The following is a 24,411-nucleotide window of genomic DNA, read 5'->3' as shown; positions in this document are numbered from 1 at the left end:
CAGCAATAATGTGAAAAATTATGACAATTTAAAATGGTACTTTATCTTAATATATTTTAAAATGTAATTAATTAATGTGATGGTAAAGATGCATTTTCAGCAGACGTCACATGATCCTTAAGAAATCATTCTGATATGTTTATTTGGAACCATAGACTGTAAAAAAATATGGACATAGTGTCCATGATGTCACCCATAGGATTCTGTAGAACAGTTTTGAAGCGTAAAATAGAGATCTTAGACCATCTTGGCAATATGTCATTGTGTGTCATGCCCAGAAAACAGAACATGGGCAAAGAGGCGGGACGTGGGCGGAGCTGAGGTGACGCTATGATTAACAGATAGCGGATAAATGGCTATCTTCCTGTCAATCAAAGAAGCCACACCCTTAATTATGCAGAACTTTAATGCTTTATATAATGTAAATGAATGAGTTATTCATTTTTTTTTAATTGTTATTATTTCAAAGTCTCTTTTCTTTAATGTATGCCTGTCTGGCACCAACAACCATGACACGCTCCAAATTGATTAAATCACCTTTCTTTCCCATTCTGTCATTCAGTTTTGAGTTCAGGAGATTGTCTTGACCAGGACCACACACCTAAATGCATTGAAGCAACTGCCATGTGATTGTTTGATTAGATAATTGCATTAATGAGAAATTGAACAGGTGTTCCTAATAATCCTTTAGGTGAGTGTATATAACAAATTTCATTAACATTTAAACATAATCTTATAACTGACTAGTTGACTATTCAAATAAACCCACAGGAGCCATTTTAAATAGTCTACCTTATATACAAATCAAACAGCCAAATCCCACACTGAATGCAGCTAAAAAGACACTATATGCAATGGGCTTGACTTGATTTATAATCATTGTGCATTAAACTGAATTATCATTATCAGCTGAATTGGCAGCTTATAATAGAGAATGCAGGACCAATAAGTACAAACTCAGTAGCTTATTATAAACTGAAATCCTCAAATTAAAGTTAGCCAACATAAATGCATGTCAAGGTATTGTTGTTCATTACACCTCTTGCACATCGGGTTTGAACATGCATCTTGTTTCAGAACAGTACCTTTACACATGATAGATGGCAAAATCGCAAGAAAAGCTTGATGTGTACCAGCAACTACATTATTTAAGTGTATTCTATTCATTTGGATATTGATTTATGTTGATGTAGTGTTGTTGCAATGTTGTTATTCATGTTTTCCCTTAAAATACATGTATAACATTTTACATCAGTAGGCCTAATAGTTATAATGCCAATTTGACATTACATGACCTGTCAAATGCATTTTTTCCCCATGTCAAAATGCTCCTTTCACCTTGCTGTCTTCCAGGTGGCATGTCTCTGTGGCCGCCTACGAGTGACATGGAGAAAACTAACACATGCAAGATCTAGAATAAAATGAAATGATTTTGCTTTCTACTCCAGGTATACAATAAAATAATGTGTTATTTTATACTCTAACATTAACATGAAAGTAATTTAGACATATTCTTTGTGCAAATTTTTTTATATATATAAACAACCAGTTAATACAATGTTGACTAGCAATGTCGACTTCCATTGACTCCAGTATCTTTTCATCTCATGTTGCTGCTTCTAATTTAATTTCTTATTAATAAATCTCTTTTCTTATTCCAAACTCATCTTGTCCCTTTTTCTCAACTCATCTCTTAGCCTCATATCTTCTCATCTCTTCTCTTCATTTGTTGAGGTAAAGTGATGAGCTTTTGATGGGCTTTCCCGGAAGTGTGTAGCATTAAGTGTGTGCGTGCAGAAGAAGTATGAATTTTCAGACCCTTTATGTGTGAGAATCGAGCTCTTTACTCAAGTGTCCTTAAGAATCCTCTCCTCTACCTCTCTGACTCCTGTCTCTGTGGTGACCCCTCTCACTGCTCTCCCTGCTCTAATCATCTCAGTACTAATTGCCCACGATGCAGTTCTCCGTCCTTCACTGAAAACATGACCCCCCGGTTTCTCGGCTTGACCCACACACACACCCACACACACGCACTCACGCACACACAGACGCACGCACACAGACAAGCACACACTCGTCCGCAAGCAGACATCGATGGAAAAAGCTAGGGTAAGAGGAGTGGGTGAAAGACCTTTCTTTACCTCTCTCTCAATTTCTCCCCTTTTCTCTCTCTCTGTCTCCATTTTCCATCTCTCTTATTTGTGAAGCTGTTTCCATGGTAACTAAAACAGAATGTTTTGTTCTGCATGTAGCATTTGAATAATTCTATAAAGGAAACAAAAAGCCTCCCTTTAACCTGCTCAAAGCTGTAGATATGTATGCATGTCATATATATATATATACATGTGTGTGTGTGTGTGTGTGTGTGTGTGTGTATATATATATATATATATATATATATATATATACACACACACACACACACACACACACACACACACACACACACACAAAAGCTCTTTCTAGTTCTCGAATCTGATTGGCTGGAAACCTTTTTCAGTCATGTGATATTCCCCCAGTATCAGCACTCCAACCGTTTCACCGTCTCTATTACTCCGCTTGTGGCGACTGTCATGGCGGTTGAGCAAATCCACCATACTTTATCCACTCTATATTTAACAAATAGTAATATATATTCTTCCATGGAATGTAGTTTTAAGAGATTTTTAGGCAAGAATGTAGCTATTTAGACCTCAAATATGTGACTCATATATAAAGATAGTGCCTAATTTTTCAATTTGTTTAAATACTTTGGCAGAAGCGAGTTCCAGGTCATCAGTTGTCATCTATCTTTCTGTGTATGTCTGTCTGTCTGTCTGTCTATCTCATATAGGTGGGAAATGAAATTTAGCACTATAGATGGATTTTTTTTTGTGTGTGAAAAAGCTCAACATTCCTAACCTGACAAGCCAGACCCACATCAAGATGTTTGGTCTGGGAATACACCTTCGACAGGGCTCAATCCGGGGGGTGGGATAAATGGCTGTCTTTTAAATTCCCTCTGCACAGAAAAACTCAGAACACATCTTCCTTTTTTTTAAGAATTATTTAAGTGATGTTTTTTTGTTCTTTTGTTAAAGAAAAGCTTAACCCCAAGTCTTCCAAAGCCAATTCGAAAGACCGCCATTCGCCAGCTTCTTTTTTTTTCAGGTAGCACGTGGAACCGTCTCTGCCATCATTATGTTAATCCTGCCCACCGACTATACACGATGTGATTGACCTGGTCAGAGTTTTTCCAGCTAGCAAGCCAATGGAAATTTGCTAGACGACCCTGGCTGCAAATTAGATTTGCTGCCACTATGGTGTGTCTAAATTTCTAGGCTACAGCCAGTTAATCTGGCATACTGGGCATTTTCCCAGTGGGCCGACGCACTTTGGGGCCGATAGTTTTTTTTTTTTTTTTTGCCACTGACAACATTCAGCGACAGCGGCCCATTGGTTTGTCTTCTGAATTGACAGGCCGAAGCGAGAGAGACCTCCCCTCCATATTAGGTGCTTTTTTCTATTTATTATTTGAGCGCATGGAACTGCAAAAGGCGAATACCCGCACAGCGCAGCCGCTGACGAACGTACGCTGCGTTTAAATCCTGCTTTATGAACGGCAATTTGACTCTGAATTTTGTTTCATTCAATCGTGTGATATGGGAACATAACAGGTTCTGTGGTGAATCAGCTGAAAACAGCCACGAGCATGTATTCATGACAAGGTAAAGTGGAAAACGGCAATACACAGAAACGTTTCACTTTACCACAACCACAATTTACCTTGCAGTTACTAACAGTGAAGAAATATGGTGTTTTGCAAGAAAAATGTATTAAAAATGTTGCTAGTATTACTTAAATTAATATTGCAGAATATAAATAACTTTCATAGAGGCTGTTTTTGTACTTTCTACAGGTGTTTACAATTTTTATTAAATACAAATATAATAGTTTTTATATATGTTTTATAGGGGTGTAACGATACGCGTATTCGTATTGAACCGTTCGGTACGAGGCTTTCGGTTCGGTACGCGGTACGCATTATGTACCGAACGGTTCTTAAACTAATTAATTCGATTTGGGAAATAAAAAAGTGTGTGAAATATAATAATATGCGTTCAACAAGGTAGCCCAATAACCAAAACGACATAACAGGCAATGCCCTTGACACCGCCAAAGTGAAAGAAAAAAAAAACACCAAATATGTTTTAGGATGCTCAGTCAGGTGCTCGCTTACTCAGTAGGCTACGCGCTGAATGCTCGCGGCAAAATGGCAATTGCGTTTAACAAACCAGAAATAGAAGATCCTCCAATAACCAACAGGTCTGGTGTTTGGGTGAACTTTGGATTCTTGGTAAGCTATGATGGTGTTGGCAAAATTGATGGATTAAAAAACAACGGTATGTCGCATTTGCTGATGGTACAGCAGCGGGAATAATTCATGTCATGTCAATCAAAGCCGACAACAAGACGATAAAAAGGAGAAACAGCCACAAACTATCCCACAAACTATCCCCGCAGCATTTAGACAGACATTTCCAACTTATTCAAATGGCAAAAGACATCACCGCGGCGAGTGGTCCATTTATAGCCGCGGATATGAGACCTAACGCCCGTTTCACACATACTCCGTCTGCAGTGCGTGTGCGGTGCGTATTTTTTTCCGTACCCATGTTAACGAATGACAGCTTTCAAACTGCACGCGAGTGCTGTCCGTCAGTCTGTTCCAGGTGCGCTGCGTCTGCAGCAGTGCACAGATCGTTTTCGTACCGAGTCTATTTTTTGCTGCGCTGCGTTGCTGCATTAAAGTGGTAGAACATTGTTCGCATTAAAATTAACATGTACTGACGCGAAAATCTTGTAATTTCACCACAGATGCATCTCATTTAAAATATACTCTTGTTTCAAAGTCAACACATGGCTTTTTTTTCTCAAGTAAAGCAACAAAACGACACCATACCTGGCATTTAGGTTAAAAAAGAAGTGCCATAATGGAGAGCACTCGTACTTTCTTGGAGGTGAAAAGCAAAGTTCTTTTTGACCTGCAGGATTTCTTTTAAAAGGGTGTAAAAACGAAAGTAAAGACTAGTCGGCTGTTTTTGAATATACTATTGTAAGTTTCTAATTTAAAATGTTTGTGATTTAAGGCTATAACCTATGTTTAAATGTGTGAGCTAAATCTAAAGTATATAAATATGAATAAATGAATTTAATAAAATGTTGTTTAAATCTAGTAGGCTACGTAACCTGACTTCTATTAAAGAGTAAACAAAGAAAATTGGAATTCTGACGAGGCATGTTCAGTAAAAACTTTTGGATTTTAAATAAAAAATAATGAATAAATGCTGTGTTTGTGATATGCAACAGCGGATCAGTTGCGGACTGCAAACGCAGCATATGTGAAAGCACTACAGGGTGTGGGGCTCCTGCAACGCACACGCAACGCACACGCTAATGTAAAGAGCTAATGTCTTATTCCTGTAACTACATAGAAGATGGGTAAAATCATACAACAACAAAAAATCATACTTTGTTAGTTTTAATAAAAAAATAATTAAAAAAAGGTAATTTCTGCCATTTTTTTCTTTTTGCTGTATCTAAAACATACCGAACCGTACCGAACCGAACCGTGACACCAGTGTATCGTATCGAACCGAACCGTGAATTTTGTGAACCGTTACACCCCTAATGTTTTATATATATTTTAGAAACCTTATAGCCATATAATGAGGAGCAAGGTTTTTACAGTCTATAGCCCTATTCGGACTGGATTCGTTTAACATGGGGACATGGGGGTAAAGTAATTTTACCTAAGGACGTCTGTAATATCAATGGCCAATTCGCACGGGATAAGACATCTCAGTAAAACTAGCAGAAGTGGGAGGAGTAACTCGCTTTACGCACCTTCTTGACGTCATGTGCGTATGATGTTACCGTTATAACGTGAGCAAACACAACCTGAGCGCCAGTCTGAACTCCGTCTCCAATATATATGTGTTTTAATAAACAGTTAGGTCCAGTCTAACGATTCTGATTGGATTATGTTGGTAATAGACACTTTCCTAGAGCTAAAATGTGTTGTGCCTCTAATAAGTGCTTTTGATCTTCTTTTTGCTTTAAATGATATGCGGAAAATACTGGACATTTTCCACAGAATTGTCCCACCACCTACAACGCAACCGAATGCTTCAAGCGCCTCCAAGGTCGCAAAATGTGCTCTTTTTTTAACTTTTAAACAGGCAATGACGGAATTTTACCATACATTTTTACAGCTGGTCTATTCGAACGGGATTAGTATTACCTGAGGTAATTTTTCCTGACCTTTTTACAGAAGGTAAAAGTCTCTGTAATCTTTACTGACATTGTCCGTAATGATTACCGAGATGGCACATTCGGACGGGACTAAAATCACCGAGAACCTCTGGTTATAATTACTTTACCCCCACGTCCCCATGTTAAACTAATCCAGTCCGAATAGGGCTTATGTGTTTTACCCTGTGACTACCATGATCTTACATTTACATGAAACTGGCCTACAGTTAAACTACAGTCTATAAAACAGCTTTAACGTCTGGATCGCATTAATTAAGGACAAACTTTTTTCTTTTTTAAAAGTTTTATTAACTTTTTAATAGATCTAATGAAATTTAATTAAATTATATTTCAAATGATAGCCACGTGAAAGATAGATATCAGTGTCTTACTTAAATTATGCATTAACTCTTGAAAAATATGACTTTTTTTAAAGGGGAAGTTCAACCTAACAATGTAATCGTTTATTCAGCCCAATGTCATTTCTGTGTAGCATAAAATAAAAAAAATTTGAGTCTGTTTTTCATGTTCATACAACATTAAAATAGTAGCCTAACCAAAATGGCTTGGTTTCCAACATTCTTCAGAACATCTTTTGTGTTTCACAGAAGTCAGGTTTGGAATGACACAAAAACATTCACGGGGAACTCATGGGCCGGATGGGCTGGGTTTGCCAGGGTCGAATTTTAGCCCCAGTCCAGCCCTTGCTACAACATTCCTTAAATTACAGCTAAATGGCTGCTCACGCGATCATTAGAGGTATTATTTTATATTAATTTAATTTTCATTAAAGGGATAGTTCACCCATGTCATCATTTAGTTTCTTTTTATGTTAAACACAAAATATATTTGAAAGAATGTTAATAAACAGAATTCATTTTCTTAATATGGAACTCAATGGGTGCCGTCAATTGTCTGGTTACCAACATTCTTCAAAATGTCTTCTTTTGCGTTAAACAGAAGAAAATAATTGGGGTTTAAGAATATTGTATGTAACATTGCTAACATTGTAGTACATCACATAGAAATGCTAAACCATAATAATGATATTGAGCCATAATAAGCCTGATAATGATCCTCAAAAATATAAGTGCACACAAAAGTTTACTGGCAAAAGTAATGATTATGGATGTATTGGGGGGACAGCAAGGAGCCTATTTGAAAATGTTAATAATGCATTGATAAACTAGTGTTTTCTGACTTAGTGTTGCTGAAAAGATGAAGCTTACAAAACTGACACACCATCTCCGCAGTATTGTAGATGCACCTATAGAGAGAAATGTGCATTAAGTTAAACGTTATGCAGTAAGCGCTGTACTAATTTAGCTTCCAGAATTTGAACAAACATTTGAATATTTGCCTAATAATAGTACACATGTATCGAGGTTAACAATGGTGAATGGCTATGTAAAGTGGCTAACGTAAGGCATCTACTTATTTATTTTAAATAATAAGATGTAAGTTTGAGGCATTTTAACTTTCCTTATATGAAAAAAAATATGAAGCTGTGAGAAATCTTTTTTGGAAAGTTGAGTTAATACATTGTTCTGTCAGGATCAATATTGTCAAAGTTATACACAAATAGCATATAGTTTAGATTGCAGCCTAGCATGAATAAGAACAGAGAGCGCAGTGATAAACCCCCCTTAGGGTAAACAAAACAGAAGCAAAAATGTATTGCACATAGCATTAATGTCAATATAAAAATGTACAACCTAATTCGGGAATTTATTCTGATTCAAGGGGAAACAGACCCCAAATCCTGACTGACGAGTAGAGGAGCTGGGGATGGAGGAGGGTAATTAGCTTCGGAGAAACACTATAGCAGCTGATAGCACTGAAGGAGCTTATATATACAGTGCCTTGCGAAAGTATTCGGCCCCCTTGAACTTTTTCAGGCTTCAAACATAAAGATATAAAACTGTATTTTTTTGTGAAGAATCAACAACAAGTGGGACACAATCATGACGTGGAATGAAATTTATTGAATATTTCAAACTTTTTCAACAAATCAAAAACTGAAAAATTGGGCGTGCAAAATTATTCGGTCCCTTTACTTTCAGTGCTGCAAACTCTCTCCAGAAGTTCAGTGAGGATCTCTGAATGATCCAATGTTGACCTAAATGACAAATGATGATAAATAGAATCCACCTGTGTGTAATCAAGTCACCTGCACTGTGATAGTCTCAGAGGTCAGTTTAAAGCGCAGAGAGCATCATGAAGAACAAGGAACACACCACACAGGTCCGAGATACTGTTGTGGAGAAGTTTAAAGCCGGATTTGGATAGAAAAAGATTTCCCAAGCTTTAAACATCCCAATAGTATAATGCACAAATCTGGCCTTTATGGAAGAATGGCAAGAAGAAAGCCATTTCTTAAAGCTACACTGTGTAACTTTTTTAGTTTATTCTTAGCTAAAATCACTTAGTTCTTTCAAAAATATATGTGCTCATTAATGTATATTTACCTCTTTCAAGTAATAAAGTATTCTTGTAAGTTTATAATATACCATTGAAAATACATACGGGTGAGGGGTTCGGATGGCAGTGGCCATGTTGCTTCTCCATAATGAAAGTACATTTGCCAAAGAGGGACATACCCGTAAATTCAAGCTTCGCCTTTCGCGTTTTAACACTCGATGGCACTGTGTCGAATGTGAAGAGGGGAATTGCTTGAGGCTGCTATATGATGATGGAGGATCACTCTTATTCTCGAGGATATTTGCCAGAGTTGCCAAGGAAGCAGAAAAGAGAATTAAGACGCCGACGTTGCCTGCTTTCTTCTCGACAGGTAATATTAATTCAGCCTATTTATGTATATTGGAAGTTTTATTGTTGCTTGGCTAATTATATCATGGCGTGCTGTGCAAACCACTAGAACGACGTCTAGGATAGTTTTCCTCGCGTCAATGATGAAAAAGTATTGTTTACCTTGTAACATAAATCTGTGTTCTATGACGGATAACATGAGATTAATTTTAATTGCATCATAATTTGTAGGCAATATATGTAGGCACTTCAAATTTTAGTTATTTTTCATTTATTTTACTGTATACACAATTAATGTAGTCTAATCTGATAATGCTAGTGTAAGTTAGCTGTTTCTAAGCGAGACTTTCACCTTTACTTTTACATCTGTCCTGTAATCTTATTCATTTAAGACGTATTATTGTACGATGTAAATATATTTTACACTATGACACCTTATTATGACTAGCCTACGAATGCCGGGGCACTGGTAGGTCATTAGAGAAAATTATATAGCCTACAATGTAAACTTTGCCTTACGCTAGTGATGTCGTACAATATACAGAATAAGATAGCTCTGATAAAAGTTACTTTACTAAGATTAGCTTGCATTCATCCAACCTCACTGAGCTCGAGCTGCTCTGCAAGGAGGAGTGGGCAAAAATTTCCCAAAAGTCTCTCGATGTGCAAAACTGATACCCCAAGCGACTTACAGCTGTAATTGCAGCAAAAGGGGGCGCTACAAAGTATTAACTTAATGGGGCCGAATAATTTTGCATGCCCAATCTTTCAGTTTGATTTGATAAAAAAGTTTGAAATATCCAATACATTTTGTTCCACTTCATGATTGTGTCCCACTTGTTGTTGATTCTTCACAAAAAATTACAGTTTCATATCATTATGTTTGAAGCCTGAAATGTGGCAAAAGGTCGCAAAGTTCAAGGGGGCCGAAATACTTTCGGAAGGCACTGTATGCATGCTGTGTATGGCATCATATTCCTATAGTTAGACGTGATCAGCTGACAGTAAGCTGATGCAAGCCTGACTTACGTGTCCTGTCAGAACTAATATTATATGTTGGATTTATGCAAAAAGAAACCTACAGAGGCCATGCATTATTTTATTTTTTTTCTAGACAGAAAATAAATAGTAAATGTTATCCAGATGGCATTTTATTTTTATTACTTTTTATTTTTATATATTATTCAATCGTACATATTTAATAATTTATATAATACATATTCATATAATATGTAATCATAATTTTTTTAAATAATTTTATTTATAATCAAAAATATACTCTACATGTTTCTGTTCAGGTGGCCAAAGGGTCCAACCGAACTAAGTTGTACTCAGCAAGAATGAAAATGAAAGGGAACATTGCCTGTGTGTGTCTTAGTTATAGGGAATCCTTTAATTAATGGAAATATTTCACCCTTGGGACTCAGACAAGCAAAAATGCCTCAATGAATGTAGAATATCAAAGACAGAAGAATAAAGGGTGAAATGAATTATATTATTAAAATTATATTAAAATTTAAATTGTAAATCATTATTCAAAAGTTAAGCTCACATCCCATTATTATTTAATGACAATAGTGTTTGATGTTTGGTGTATGTGTCTGTTGATGGCTCATTTCAAGTTAAAATTTTCAAAGAATTCTGTTCATTACTAAAGAATCACACCATATAATCACTTTCATTAAAGCAGCTATCAAAACAACAATCAAAATAACTTCTCTCTAGAAGTATGATCTCCTTTAGATAAAGCAGATTTTCATGCAATGCTTACGATAGATGTTTATGAAAACAGCCTTAGTGCCCCCCTAAATGTAGCGGGACATTAATTATGTGTCATCATTTAATGCCATCTCTATAGCGCAAACACATGTAGGCATGCACACATATCCTTGTGGAAATTTAATTTGACATCCATTACTTGTTATATAAGGTGGTCATAACATATGCATGAAACAGCTGTACATATTAATTAAACAATATACTGCATCAACTCTTCAAAACAAGACATGACTTTATCTACTCTTTAATTGTCTGTGTTATTGTGATTATCTCTTTTCAAAATTTCCAACAAGGCTGTCAAGACCATTTTGGCTTTTTAAAAAAAAAATAATATGACTATACAGCAAGGATGCATTGAATGTATCAAAAGTGACAGTAAAAACATTTATAATGTTACAAAAGATTTCTATTTCAAATAAATGCAGTTCACACAAAATATTAAGCGGTACAATTGGTTTTGACACTGACAATGATAATAATAATAATAATAATAATAATAATAATAAATGTTTCTTGAGCACCAAACAAGCATATTAGAATAATTTCTTACAGATCACGTGACACTGAAAACGGCTGCTGAAAATTCAGCCTTGCCATCACAGGGATAAATTAAATTTGAAAATATATTAAAATTTAAAACATTTCATTTAAATAATAATAATAATATTTCCTAATATTACCGTTTATCTGTATTTTATACAATAAATGCAACGTCTCGGTTATGTATGTAACCCTCGTTCCCTGGGGAGGGAAGGGAGACGTAACTTCAGAGACTAACGAATTTGGGTTTTGCCTAGAAGCCTATCATCTTTGAGATCTAGAAAATGCCCAATGGCAGTGCCAATGCCATGGGTATGCAAAATTTGCATAGCGTAACTCCAACCCACTACGTGGGTATATAAGGAAGTACGCTGGCAGGATTGCATAATGATTACCTGCTCAGGAGCCAAGTCTGAACTCCCAGCCATTCCAGCGGAAGTGGCAGAGGGACGTTACGTCTCTGTTCCCTCCTCAGGGAACAAGGGTTACATACATTACCGAGGCATTCCCTTTCGTCCGGTCACTCCGAGTAACATCAATTAATGACGAATGGGGGTCCAAATGTAATCCCGCAACTTGGCTGTCTTACAGTGCCCTGCGAAAGTGCAAGCGCCCTGTCGTTACGAGTAGTATGGACTAGTAGGACTCCACTCAAAACTCCCACCTATCACAGGATTACCAAGGTACACTGTGAGCAAATTCCAGATGGCGATATGCACAAAAATGCCTGCACACAGGGAGGACCTAAGGACACACATATGACCTGCTGAGGGCTACATAAGGAAAAACTCTGGGGAACCAGTCGAAGGTGGATTTTTAACCCCAGGGGTGGCAGGCTTGCCAAGGGAAAGACACCCGCTCAGGGAGGCTTACAGTGGACATACACACGTTGGGGTCATTCGGAGGGGGAACAGGGTCTGAGAGAGTGGGTAGACTTACTGGTGTCGGCGTTGACAGTGCTGAATGAGGTCAGGGCTTCCAGAAAACTCCCCTGAGGAAAATATTGCATGTATTGAGTCTGCGGAGTGGCGAGCAAGGGAAGACAGAAGACATCTGAGCCTAATCCATTACCGGCCACTAGTAGAGGTGAGTACATAGTCAGATACTGGCTCCACTCGAAGATGGTAGAATCTGGCAAATGTGTTTGGTGTCGACCAGCCTGCAGCTCTAACAATGTCTGTCAGCGAGAAAGTGATGGTAGGGTACTCAAACCTGCTGTGTCCCATCCAGGAACTGCATGTGGAGGGTCCAAGGAAAAGGACGTGGGTTCCATAGGGCACATAAGGAGGCCCTTCCTCAGAGGAATCGACCAGGGAGGAGCTGTACAGGGCGACCAAAAGTACCTGCTCCTTGTCCTCCCTGATACTGCACAGAACCTACGCGAGGAGGTTCACTGGGGGGAACGCATACTTGTGGAGGCCCCGCGGCCAGCTGTGTGCCAGTGCATCTACTTGCCTCCCACGACTCTTCCCATTGCCGCCTGTTTTATTCCCTCGGTCAGGTAATAAAACAGGCGGCAATGGGAAGAGTCATGGGAGGCAAACAGATCAACCTGTGCATCGCCAAACTGTTTCCAAATCAGCTGAACCGTCTGGGGATGAAGTCTCCATTCTCCAGGAAGTGGCTGAAGCCATGAGAGCTTGTCAGTTGCCCGGTTCAGAATTCCTGGAACATGAATCACATGAAGGGACCTCAGATGCTTTTGTCTCCATAGAACGAGATGACAGGCAAGTTGAGACATACGGCGGCGGGCGTGCTGACGGGAGTGTGATGGTTAATGTATGCTACTGTGGCAGTGTTATCTGACCGGACTTGTACATGTTGACCCTTGAGAAACGCTTGAAAGAGGTGCAGTGCGAACCATACTGGCAGCAACTCGAGGCAATTAACATGCAGGAGGCGCTGGGGTCCTGTCCAGCAGCCCGCGGCTGTCACGGTTCATCAATCCATCGTCTCATTCTCTGTGTGTTGTGTGGTTGTGTTGGGGGCGTGGTTTCTGATTATTGTCTGAGCACCATCACCTACTGCACTCATCACCGCTGCCTTCTTATACGTGTCACTGACAGCATTCATTGTCAGATCGTTGCAGGATTCTGTGGTCCTTGGTGTCGGCCTTGTTTCTCCCGGGAGATCCTCTGTTCCGGATTCCTGGATTCCTGACGTTCATCTGCCCACTGCTTCCCTGCGTCACGAGCCCGCTGACCAGCTCACCGCCATTCACCGGCTACTTGGACTGCCTGATCGCTCAGCACTTTTCAGGCCTCTGTACTTGAGTTTCCCTGTGGTCTTCAGACTTTTTGTGAACATTGTGCAGTTCTGTCGAATAAATGAGTTTATCGCATTTGGATCTCTCAGTATCCTTCTAGTATCTGACAGTGGCAGCATGTCGGCTAAGTGCTAGAGCACTAGTTATCTGTGTTCGCACACCTGCTCTCAAGAGTGATTCAGGATGAGCCAGGCGTTGAGGTAATTCAGGATGCAAACCTGTGTTGAATGTGTGGCACAAGGGCTGCCTCGACAACCTTCGTAAAGACAAAGGGGACAGAGCTAGCCCGAATGGGAGGACCGCATACTGATATGCCCGCCCCTCGAAAGCAAACTGAAGGAACTGTCTGTGTCGAGGAAGTATGGAGACATGGAAGTAGGCGTCCTTCAGGTCGATCGCTGCAAACCAATCTGCTGGACAATCACATTCGAAAAATCGTACGGAAGCCTGTGGAAGGATCGGTTCAGGACGTGCAGGTCATAACCCACCAGTTTTCAAGTATGCGTTCCCCCCAGTGCGTAGCAGACTTGATGAGTGGTACCTCAAAAGCCACCGCCTCTCTTCTCCTCAGAAGCCTGCGCCTTTCTTCCCTGAGGTACATGATGAGCTAGCCAAGTCATGGAAATCCCCCTACTCTGCTTGCGCAAAGTATTCCTTTTCCCCAGTGCTTTCAACCGTCGGCTACGAGTCTCTTCCCCCCCTCGAAGAGGCTGTCACCGCGCACTTCTGCCCGCCCTCCTCCAGAGGATGCAGCAAACTTCCAAGCCCTGCCGCACCACCTCAGCTCTCGCCGGTTAAGCATACATTTTGTTTTTGACTAAAACTAGACTAAAATGACAAGACTAAATTAAAAATAGGTGACAAAATTAACACTACTTGAAAAAATCCAAAATACTGCTGCCAGAATGCTTAAGTCAGTTTAGAAATTTGAATCAATTAGCCCGATTTTGAAATCGTTGAAATGGTTGCTAATTGAGGAAATAATTTGCTATAAGATCTTAATACTGGTTTTAAGGCGCTACACAGTTTTGCCCCTACTTACCTTTCTAGTATGTTGGTATTTTATAATCCATCAAGATCCTTTAGATCTGAAAGTCAAAATCTTCTTGTCATTGCCAAAACTAAACGCAAAAATAAGGTCCCAAACTCTAGAATGATCTTCCTCTCTCTGTAAGGTCAGCATGATGACTATCAGAATTCAAGGTCTTGTTTAAATCTTTTAAAGACCACCTGGTCAACTTCTTGATAGGTGTTGATCCTGTGTGCTTTCTTGGTCTTTTTCCGTGTTTTTATCCTTTTTATTTGTGTTTCTTTATTGTTTGGAAAGCACTTTGGGCAACTGCAGTTGCATAAAATGTGCTATATAAATAAAGAAAATAAAAACTCAGTTAGGCTTTAGGAGTTAAGAGATGGGAAACTATTGGCTCTGAAGCAAAAACATAATGGGATCCTGCCAGCGTACTTCCTTATATACCCACATGGTGGGGCGGAGTAAAGCTATGCAAATTCTGCAAGCCATTGAATTTGCCGTTTTCACTGTTTTCTAGATCTCGAAGATGATAGGCTTCTAGGCGAACCCCCATTCGTCAGTCAAAAACTCGGAGTGACTGAACAAAAAGGGAACTTTGGATAACATAAGAGACTTTAATTTTTATGAAGTTTTTTGAATTTCAAAAGATTTTCATTCTACAAATTGTGAAATCTGTGAAAGAGTTTACAATTTAACTTAAAAGGTATTGTATTCTGATTTGCACACAACTCTTACACACACGCACGCACGCACGCACGCACGCACGCACGCATGCACGCACGCACGCACGCACGCACGCACGCACACACACACACACACACACACACACACACACACACACAGAAGGTCTTACCTTTCTGGGGCTGTTCCAAGGGTTTCCTGCGGACTTTGTGGCTGTTGTAGGTGAATCTGCGGTCAGGCTCGTAATCGGGGCGGGTGTGCGCCTCTCTGTAGTGTTTGTGATGAAGGTTGGTACCATCCTCTTCCTCCGATGAGCTGGAGTAACTGAGCTCCAGGCCGGGGTGGGGCCGCGCCAAAGATTGGTACAGCTTCTCGTCCATCTCTGCTCTCTTCACAATATCACACACTCTGAATTCTCAAAAACTCACTCAAAGCACACTACACACAAACACACACACACACACACACACATACACACAAAGAAAAAAAAACAAAGAACAGAAAAGAGGCGATGAAACAGAAAGCAAACAGCAGCAGTTCAAATGTTCTCTAAACTTTCATTTCACTGGTGCAATTTTTTGTAAAGCGATACATGAAACAGCTTGAGAACAAACAGTTGCTCTGTAGAAATATATTTAAAGAGGCATGAAGGACAAAACAAAACAGAAACACTTTCTAAAACCACCCCCATGTTTTAGCCAAACATTCATCGACCACCAAGAAAAGAGAGAAGGTCTCAGAGGACAAATGAAAGAGAAGATGGAGAGATAGATGCAGGGTGAGATGAAGAGATAAAAAGAGATGCTTAGATAGAGGAAAAGAGAGGAGATACAAAGGGTGAAAGACTGGGGGGGAGACAAACTCAAAAAGAGAGAGTTATATAACCGCCCGGTAATGAAACCAATTAAATCATGGAATTAACATGCTTTGCTATACAGTACACCAGTCAATACATTAAAATAATTCATTAGGATAATTTTATGTGTGTGTGTGTGTCTGTGTGTGTGTGTGTGTGTGTGTGTGTGTGTGTGTGTGTGTGTGTGTGTGTGTGTGTGTGTGTGTGTGTGTGTGTGTGTGTGTGTGTGTGTGTGTGTGTGTTATAGTTAACCCAATCAATCTTAAATTCTGAATTAGCTCAAATTTAACTCCAAGTAAATCTATATTGATTCATTTGACAGTGTAGTACATCCAGTTTTAATGCATTCAATTCTTCGAAGGAAAGAAAACAAAATGAAATCTAACAAATATGCATTATTGATGTTGTAACAGTCATCCGGTGCTCTTCTCATTAAAGACAATCCAATATGGCTTTTTCATGACCAATTCAGATTATTAGGGCTTTAACAATTGATATAAAAATCAGTAATGTTACTTTACAATAAAGAAAAAGTGAATTTCTGTGAGAGAAAAGAAGAAGAAATCACTCATAGTCGCCTTGTTGTGCAATTTACTCAACTTACTACAACTGGAAATGTATTAAAATGACTGATTGCTGATTACTCCTTTTAAAAATAATCACGTAACTGTTCTAATTACTTCATTTCAAAAGTAATTTGTTACATTACTAATCAAGTTACTAGCGCCCATGCCCTCAAAAAACAGAATATAATAATCTTTTTAGCAACTGTGATGAGTTTATGAATGCTAACATGTTCGTTAACATGTTTTGTTCAGTGCACACTCTCAATATAAACTGATAAACATAAACAGATTTGGTAATATTCTTCTTGTGAGCCTCAAAACTAATTTAAATATTATTTTTTTTCCTATATACAATGTATTTATGCAGTGTTCAGCAATGTAGCCAATCACAAACAATTCCAATGATTATATGAACGCAATGGCCATTCAGACGTGTTTAAGTTAGAATCCCCCTTACCACTCAAATGCCAGAGATTTTGTCCAGTGTTGAGATATGCACACTCAAATCCTTTTGTTAAAATTTAACTTGAAACACAAAAGTGTAGACAAGTAGACTAAACAAGATATTCATTGTACAGTCAGCTTAATCATTTAGCAGAACTTTGTGAGCCTGCAATGAATTAAGATGAGTGACAGCTTAGTAATTATAAAAGAGACGCATTTATTCATGCTTTCTGGGCGATAATCCGTTCAGAATTTGAAGAAAACACGCATGTTTTGCTGCATTTAGGTAAGGCAATGGTTAAGCTATTTGTTATTTGCACTGGCTGCCATTGCCAAATCATGCATATTCTTGCCTATTCATATTACAGTGTTTTGTGAACATAACTACCAACTACCTGAGACTAATTTTGAAATAAGCTATTTTTTCTTTTTTACAATCTAGATGATAAAACAATGCACTCTGTGAGCAACAATGTAACACAGCTGTAACGTATAGTGACTTATAGTGGCTAGGAACTATATTCCAGTAACTATTTTGGAAATTATAAAGCCGTTAAACCACTCTGTTACTAAAAAAAGAAATCAAATTACAGTAATGGGTTACTTGGTAACGCGTTACTGCACAAAACTTTGCATAAATGCTCATTTCAACAGCAATTCAAACTGATAAAGGGGAACAGAGAAAGGAAGTGCAATAATTATGATGAATAACTTTTATTAAATATGTTGTTTGACTATTTAGATTTTAAACTGACACTATTTCACTGAAATGGTACCTCTAACATGTAATTATGTTTTTATGAGAACAGTAACTGTAATGGGATAATAACACGCAAGACATTTCTTAAAGGGGTCATCGGATGCAAAATTAATTTTTATATGGTATTTACATACAAACGTGTTGACCCCCCTTTATATAAGGTGGCCTTAAGTACTATGTACTTACTGTGTTCAAATTGTATTGCAAAACACCTTTGTTGATATTGAGGTGGGATACGGGTAGAGTTAGGGACAGGTGTGGTGATATGGGTCAGTTTAAGGGTAGAGTTAGGTGTAAGGGAAGTGCCAGCTGTGTAATTAGGGGCCAAGCACCGAAGGTGCGGAGGCACCTATTGAAACCGTTAGATTTCTTCTTATTATTATTATTATTATTATTCCGCCGAAAGTCTATGGCAGCCCATAGAACCGCTTGGTAAAAAGTTATGAGCTTTGGCACAAAGATAGAGGACAGTCCAAACATTAACCACACCAAGTTTGGAATCTCTCAAACAATCCCTCTAGCGCCACCAACTGTCCAAAAATGGACTTATGTTTATGCTAATAACTTTTGAACCATAAGGGCTAGAAACAAAATTCTTTTTTCCTCAGATGCATGAGCTCATGACGATTCGATCGACCTACTATTGCGAACTCCTCCTAGGCCATAGCCCCAATTTTCATGAAAATTGAACCAGATCATCTTCAGACTATGCTGACAAAACGATATTAGAATCTAGATGATTAGTCAAATAGTTTTCGAATGACACGCAAATGAATTCGACAAACTTCGCAAAAAAATGAAAGTAGTCTATATCTCTGCAATGCTTTAGCATATTCTAACCAAACTTAGTATGTGTTATGCCAACCATGACTTGAGGCTGCCTGCAGAGTTTCGGCGCAGTGCCACCTAGTGGTCCAGAGATACAAAAATGTGACATATTTGATGATAACTTCACTATGCTTTGGCCAAAAATCACAAAACTGGTCTCTTTAGATTCGTGGCATCATGCCGAGCCAAAGCATAGTCAGTTTTTCCATATCAACCATTTTGGGAGTCGGCCATTTTGAATTTAGTCAAAACGTGCTATATTTTACGAAGGCATTGGCATATCATTAAGAAACTTGGTATGTGTCTTCTGCACCAAGCCCTAAAGGTACTCAAAAAGTTTCGGGGCAGCGCCACCTTGTGGACAAAAGTTATAAATAATTTTCCAAAAATGCTAATAACTTATTATTTAATTTGACTATCGTCATAAAACTGGTACAATAGATTCCTTGGGTCATGCCAATAACACAGATACCAATTTTGCCATATTTGGCCAAACTTTCTGTTCGCCGTTTTTATTTCCTTTAAAAAACTACTTTTTCGAACTCCTCCTAGGCCATAGCCCCAATTCTCATGAAAATTTAACCAGATCATCTTCAGACTATGCTGACAAAACGATATTAGAATCAAGATGATTAGTCAAATTGTTTTTAAATAACACGCAAATGAATTCGACAAACTTCACGCGAAAATGAAAGTAGGCTTTATCTCTGCAATGCTTTAGCATATTCTAACCAAACTTAGTATGTGTTATGCCAACCATGACTTAAGACTGCCTGCAGAGTTTCGGCGAAGTGCCACCTAGTGGTCCAGAGATACAAAAATGTGACATTTTTGATGATAACTTCACAATGCTTTAGCCAAAAATCACAAAACTGGTCTCTTTAGATTTGTGGCATCACACCGAGTCAAAGCATAGCCAATTTTCCCATACCAACCATTTTGGGAGTCGGCCATTTCGAATTTAGTCAAAACGTGCTATATTTTACAAACGCATTGCCGTATCATTACGAAACTTGGTATTGAGGCTGTATCTCTGCAATGCTTCATGACACCAACATTTGCTAGTGTCATTATCACCTCACTCTGACCAAACCACATCAATTTCGTAACTGCGCCACCTATTGCTCAAAAGTGATAAAGCATTAAATCATGATTTTTTAAGCTATTTTGTCTAAAATCATTTTAAAATGCCTTTGATTGCTGTTTAAGTTGGTTTGACATGACGAGCTATGTTGGTATGTCTTATTGCTTTCTTTGCGCTTGGCCCCGCTAATGGCTGCTCGCAGCTATATTTACAAATGTAACTACAGAAATTAATTAGAGACGTAATGACATGCAGGTACATGCATTTTTTAAAATGTAAGTACAATGCAAAAACACGTATGTACACAATAAGTGCATTGTATCAAATTATTAATTAAAATGTTAGTACACATGTTAGTTAAGGCCAACTAATATAAAGTAGGGGTGTAAGAAAATATCGATACAAAGTGGGTCCAATGTGTCTTTGCAGTGGGTGGACACAACCAACCTACAATAATAAAAGTCCCTTCACGTAATTTTTTTCCTCAAAAAGCCTAAACACTTTAAATAATCAAGCCGTTTTCATTTTCTGAGCAATATGACAATATGACAATATATTGCTCATGCTCCACCCGCGACTGACGGACAGACTGTCCAATATTAGCATATTACTGCCCTCAGCCAGTTGTTCACGTGTCTTGTGTCTACACACTCCACAGAAGAGAGGAGTGGGGTAGGTTTATTATCATTTAAAGAGACATTGGGCCCTATCTGAAATGCAAGTGTCAAAGCGCAAAGCGCAAGTAACTTTGTGGCGGGTCTCGGCGCTGTTGCTATTTGCCCGGCGGGATAAATGGCTCTTGCGCCCGGCGCAAATCTAAAATGGTTTGGTCTGAAGTAGCTTCATTATTCATAGGTGTGGTTTGGGCGTAACGTGAATAAACCAATCAGAGCGTCATCCAACATTCCCTTTAAAAGCAGGTGTGCAAGTTCCATTATGGATTGCTATTATTATGGCGTATTTACCAGGCGCACGCCAGGAGCGGTTCACAGCCGAGGAGACTGATGTTCTTGTAAGAGCAGTGAAACACAGAGAAGTTGGGTTGCATGGGGATGGGAGAAACATGTCTTGCCACTATTGGGCAAACAGGTCTGATCCTTAATTACTACAATTAGCCTGAATAATTTGTAAGCTAGATTTATGCCTATGTTTTCACATCTTCGTGGCACACCACAATGATTTCCGTCATCTCATGTGTTAATGTTTTTTTAGTGTAACAATTTATGATTTGCAAAAATAACTGTTGTATCTGTGTAGATTACATGAGCAAAGTGTATGCGCGTTGTGCACGCTATACATTATGGTCAAGCATGCGCCCTTAAAATAGCATAATGAAGAACGCGCAACGCGCTACTGACTTTAGACTAGGTTTTTTCTGGTCAGTGGCGCAATTGTTTAATGGAACAGCAAAATAGCACCAGGGATTGTTTGCGCAGGAACACGCCTCCTTTTTTGCGCTGAACCGGCCAGGCAGGGCAAGTTCATTCACTAGTTTAACGACGTGCTTCTGTGGAGGGAAAAGTGCGCTTTGTGCGGGTGCAAAATAGGAATGACACATGCGTCGGTGTACAAAGTCAATTGCGATGGGTGCAAGATAGGGCCCATGCTGTTTTTAAGGAGGTAAAAAAGGTGTTGTTTTACACAATCAATGAGGAATTTTAACCAAAGGATGTTATAAAATTAAACATAAAGACCCTAAAAAATCATACTAACTTGTGGAAAATGGTCATCCGATGATCCCATTAAATGTGCATGGAAATTTGGCTGCATGATTTTTTTGGAAACAATATAAATAATGTGTTTGTTTGTAGGGCTTTACAATTTGGACAGAAATTTTGTGATTTTAATACAAATATGAATGCCAAGTTTAAGAAGATGGTTAGTGCATGTTTTGTTTCCAAATGCACATTATAAATGATCCAAACTCAGAGCAGATGCAGAGAGTTTGCATGGAGCAGAATTTACTGTGAACCAAGCTGCTCCAAAACACTGAAATCACTGGATCATCAGCTGTTCAGTTTCAAAAAAGCACTTTTTGCAGCACTTTTCAAATGTGGACAAACAGTCTGTATGTTACAGACCTCCTTGACCTTGACCCAAGGACATAGGCAAGTTTTAATTGCAAAGTATTAAACATAGAAGTTACCATGCTAATTTTAAACGCATATCTTACTGACTGCATCCACCTTTCCCGTAGATCTTCATGAGAAGAGATTAGTGTGAAACTAATATTGGAGTCAGACAAGATCGTGCTTGAATTGCCCTGCATACATCTTATTCAGTGCTCTAGCATTGACACAATCTCTCGCTCTTTCTCTCTCACTCTCCAGAGAGCGTGGCTCCCTTTCAGCTTTTACTTCCCAGAATCTAAACGCTGACCATGACCTTTCCATGACCTTTGAGACTGAAAAGAACATTCAGCGTTCAACAGAGGAGCGCACAGGTAGGGGAGGGCCACTGAAAAACAAGATGCAGTTAGACAGAGAGAAAGAGAAAGGAGAGACAGAGCTGAAAGCACAGATGAAAAGGAGAGATGAACGGATGAACACTGGATGAAAGAGAACCCATAGACCATATGGGGTAGAATGCGAGTCAAGCGAAGATGAAGATGGGGATGGAGAGTAACAGAAGCATGGCAGAAAAATGAAAGCGAGAAGGATGAGAGTGGACAGATGAAGAAATGAAGAAGAATAGAAGGAGCTTGCAAAATGACCAGACAGGTTAAAGACTTTCTGGGAAGCAGACAAGAGGGAGACAGACAGAGAAAGAAAGTCACTCTCATCCTGACATTGATGAAATAGAAGTTAAATATTACCATCAAATGCTCGTTAGTGTGTATGCTATGTATTGCTTTTGTAATGGGCTGCTAATTGGCTGATGCGGAAATGCACGGCATGACTAAGTGATGTGGGAGGGGTATGCAAGTTAAATCCCTGTCAGTCTCGGGCAGGCTGCCTGCTGATTGGATGTGGTGCCAGAGCGTGTGCCAACTGACGGCGGCGGTAACTTTGCAGACTGGAGGCAGCATCTTCGCACACAAGCACAATTAATAGTCTGTTAGTTAATAGTGGCTGTGGTGAACGGTCCCTTTATCTGTCTCTCTCGCTCTGCTCTCATGAGACCAAAGCCGAGTCTAGCAGAGGAAGCCGATCGAATACTATTACTACCATTTCTGATCAAAACGGGACTTACTGTAACACATAAATAGGGTTTAAGACCACTAACAAAATTTGTGTGGCAAATAAGGGACGTAGACACACATGTACACTTGAAGCAGACAGATGGGGAGGGTTCTTATGGGAGTGCTGAATAAGTCTTTGTAATCAGACGATTATGATGATTACAGTGTAGGAGAACAAACTGCCAAGGGGACACAAACATGGGCTCGAACCCAGGCACGTAAACACAATTGTGCTCCTGATTGGGTTCGTGCTCGAGACTACACAGTTCAGGGATGCTCTTTCTTTATCACTAAGCAACAGGTATGAAATAAATGCTTGTATAGTAATAACTCCTTCCGATACATAACCATATTTAGCTGTAAATACTTGATTTGGCCATATTATACCAAACATTGATACATTATAGTTGCTTCAGATCAGTGTAGTGGTTCTATGTCTCTTCCATTAAAGGGTTGGGGTTTGCTGAAATCATGTGACATTGGCGATCCGAATCATTGACCGATTCACTGATTCATGAACCGTTTGAATCTTTTTGGAGGAACACGGAAGAGAAGACAATGCTGAATAAAGTCGTAGTTTTTTATATTTTTGGACCAAAATTAATTTTCGATGCTTCAAGAGATTCTAACTAACTAACTGATGTCACATTTGGACTATTTTGATGATGTTTTTATTAGCTTTCTGGACATGGACAGTAAAGTAGGCATAGACTGCATATGCTCTGGGACTAAAATATAAAATATCTTAAACTGTGTTCCGATGATGAACGGAGGTCTTACAGGTGAGGAACGACATCAGGGTGAGTCATTAATGACATATATTTCATTTTTGGGTGAACTAACCCTTTAATAGAGGAAAAGAAAAGCCCTCCCCAATTTTTTTAAGATGTATTTACTAGAGATATATCAAGTCAAGTCACTTTTATTTATATAGCACTTTATACAGTAGAGATTGCTCAGCTGAAGTAAGTTCAGTGTTGAGTCAGTTCCATTGTAAAGATCATCAATTTGTTAATTTTATCTATAAATCAGTTCAGTATAGTACAGACAGATCAATAATAGTGTTGAATATTAAGGGACAGATTTACTAACAGCTTGCGCCAGCACAAACCCTCTTTTGACTTTAAAAATACTACAAGGACTTACTAAAGCCACGCAGTGATAAAGTGCTAAAAAGGCACGGACAGGTTTTTTTTTTTTTTGCAGATGACCAATTACATATGATTTTGTAGGAGTATCCCTTTTAGACGCAAAATTTATGGGTGAGGAGTATTTCAATGAATTATGCAAGGTGATTTGCTAAGATTTGCACTAGTCAATTTACTGGTATTTG

General features: G+C 38.8%; 1 protein-coding gene across 1 annotated transcript in view; it reads right to left on the bottom strand.

The window, feature by feature from the left end:
* Positions 1–24,411, bottom strand: part of tenm1 (teneurin transmembrane protein 1) — a 209,271-nt gene that overhangs the window by 142,048 nt on the left and 42,812 nt on the right. The window contains 1 exon segment of the mRNA XM_067439223.1: positions 15,532–15,797. Within this exon segment, the coding sequence (XP_067295324.1) occupies positions 15,532–15,739 (208 nt within the window). The 5' untranslated portion in view covers positions 15,740–15,797.

The sequence above is a fragment of the Pseudorasbora parva genome, chromosome 3 (genome assembly GCF_024679245.1).
Source record: "Pseudorasbora parva isolate DD20220531a chromosome 3, ASM2467924v1, whole genome shotgun sequence".
NCBI classification, from domain to species: Eukaryota; Metazoa; Chordata; class Actinopteri; order Cypriniformes; family Gobionidae; genus Pseudorasbora; species Pseudorasbora parva.
Note: the sequence above shows the minus strand (reverse complement) of the source record. Positions and strands in the feature narration are given on the sequence as shown.